We start from the raw sequence: 2763 nt of genomic DNA on the forward strand, positions 1-2763 counted from the left end.
ACAAGAAGATATATTAACTGATATAGAACTTAATAATGGACTTATAGTTCTTTATTATTAATCTTCCTTATTATTTTGATTTATGTTTTAATTTATTTTTCTTATATAGATGTCTTTCTTTACCTCCACCTGTTTCATTTACGTGTCCCTTTTATGCACATATTTATATCAATTAATTTAAATTCCAGTTCATTAATTACTTATATTACTTACAAATTTAATTATATTCTTTATAACTTATCATTTTCTTATTAAGGGGAAAGGAGTCCTGGATACATACTGGCTAGTGAGCAAAGAAGGAGGACTCAAGAGGAACATAGACAAAGAACTTCGGGAATGCACTGACAACCACGAACCAGTCTACCTTAGGAAGTTCCGCCAATAATTTATCCTTTAATATTGTCCTATAACATTCCTTTTTTTATATCCTTAAAATTAAGTTTATATATCACTGTATCATTTGAAATTGTACGAATTAACGAACTGCCTTCTTAGACACTAAAGCCTATCATGAAGAGCTTTATTTCAATAATGGAAGAAGAAAAAAATATATTATCTTTGGAATAGTAAGCTTAGTAAAAAAAAAAAAAAGATCGAACGTTGCCTATTTCGATTATATAAAATTTTATAATTTAGTAAAATTATTCATATTTAAAAAAAAATTAATTTGTATTATTTAAAACCAAATACTTTACAAAATTTATAAACTTACTTATTAATTTAAAAGGCATAATTCTAAGCGATTTTTATTTGGATTCATAAAACTGCATTTTTTTTTAAACTAAATTAGAAATGATTATGATTAAAGGCAACAATATTTTTAGCTGAAATAATTTTTACAATCATTGAAATGATGTCTAAAGGGCTTTTGGAAATTTAGGTATATTACCCTTTTAAAATTTAATGTAATTTATTTCAGCATGCACAATAAAAAAAATTTTAATTCATTCAAAACAATGTAATGACAGTATTAATTAATTTTGATAATAAATGTATTATTAAAAACTGAACCAAGCGAAGACCAATATAGTTATTGAAGTGGCAGTGGACTTTAAGTAGTTATATTTTAAACAGCTTCGATTCTCTACATCAATATATGTATGTATATATATTATAGTGATTTGTCGTTATAAGTAAAATTTAATAAGTATAATGTCCTACCATAGTTAAATAAGTTTATATAGAAAATCGTAGTTTTATTTTTAAAATAGATGTAATTAGAATTTGATATCAAGGTCAGTTAGAATGTCAGTCATCATTCAACAGCAAGACTGAACTGACTGACGTCAATCACGAAGATCCCTATACCATCAATCCGACTGAGCCTTACTTAGATACCGAAGTCAGAATTGTGTCCAATGTATCTTTCTATTCGTAATAAACATAAAGCTTGCCTGGTCATTATTTTATAGGCCTCTACACATTTGCCAAACTATAGCAAATTCGCGGGTGCGAAAGGGTGTGCATAGGTTATGTGATTTTGCTGGTACAAGTACATGTTTTGTTTTTTTTAGTTTGCATTGTTTCAGAACAGCCAACGGATGAATATTTATGCTATACGTGTTTTAATTAATTAAAGAATTTATCTAGCCTTGTTTAAGACTGTATATTTTAAAAATCTATCGATTAGGTGTAAATAATTTAATTCAAACCTTGTTAATTTATTTTATTAATTTATTTTTGATTTAAAATAGAGCTAATATATTTTTATGAAGATATTATATGTCTAGGTAATTTAGTTTGTGATAAAAATTCTAGAAGGAAGGTTGACTTTATAGGTGTTAAGTATCGATAGTGAAGGAAAAGAATATGGTGGAAGGTTACAGTGCTGTTGTTGTTATTCATTGTCCTAAGAAGGTGAAGTACATTGTTAGTCTAATTTTGTGAGCTGTTTTATCTTAAATTTTATAATTGAACTATTGTTTTGTGGAGTGTGTAAAAATTATATTTTGTTTCAATACAAACGTTTGTTTATTAACTTATGTGCATTTTATTTGATAACTTTGGAGGTATCTATAAATTGGGTAAATGTATATGATTCCCGACAATAGGTAATGTAATAATATTTATATGAATTTTTATCGTCTACAACCTACATTGCTGATGTTTTCATTCATTTCGCTTGTCTTTAATTTGTTCATTTTTATGATGAAAATTAAGTGAATAGAATTTAATAGCCAAAAAAACTCAAAATAATGAAACAAGCGTTTGGGTTGTTTCCCAAGCATTTGTACATGTTTTGGATTTGCGGCAAATGGCAAATCTGTAGACTCAGAATAAAATTTGTCTTAAAACCAAATGTATCCTTCCTTAGTAAGTCTCAAACACCATTTATTACTACTTTAAATGTTCAACGTTTCGTCCAAACTGGCCATCCTCTGGGACAATCTTTTTTTTTTAATTATTTATTTAATGTAATTTACAACTGTACAAAACAATACAATAGGTAAATATGTAGTATGTTTCATATACACTTGAAAATCTTGGGAAGGAACCACCCATTGGTGATACTTCAAACATCAATTTAAATTAGAAGGTCCTGTGGCCAACATCTTTTCAAACGCCTCGGAGGATTATCAGGGATTGTTAAGGATGAAAGATTAAGAATTAACGGGTTAGGATGGTTAAGGAGTTTGGAATGAAAAGACGCATATCTGTTTTGGGGCAAATCTGCAACGAATGGGATGTTAAGGTTTTGACGTGTGTATGAGTTTATTTGTGACGTAATAAGGTGCATCAAGGATTTTACATAGGATTTTGGAT

At 27.9% G+C, this 2763-nt stretch overlaps 1 protein-coding gene across 1 annotated transcript in view; it reads left to right on the forward strand.

Moving 5' to 3' along the window:
- The window catches only part of LOC112211915 (uncharacterized), a gene marked incomplete at its 5' end in the record, with an annotated part of 215970 nt that extends 215409 nt beyond the window's left edge, over positions 1–561 (forward strand). The window contains 1 exon segment of the mRNA XM_067052310.1: positions 257–561. Within this exon segment, the coding sequence (XP_066908411.1) occupies positions 257–385 (129 nt within the window).
- Positions 562–2763: the final 2202 nt, after the last annotated feature.

This window comes from Halyomorpha halys, unplaced genomic scaffold, assembly GCF_000696795.3.
Source record: "Halyomorpha halys isolate HHAL.00 unplaced genomic scaffold, Hhal_1.1 Scaffold44.1, whole genome shotgun sequence".
NCBI classification, from domain to species: Eukaryota; Metazoa; Arthropoda; class Insecta; order Hemiptera; family Pentatomidae; genus Halyomorpha; species Halyomorpha halys.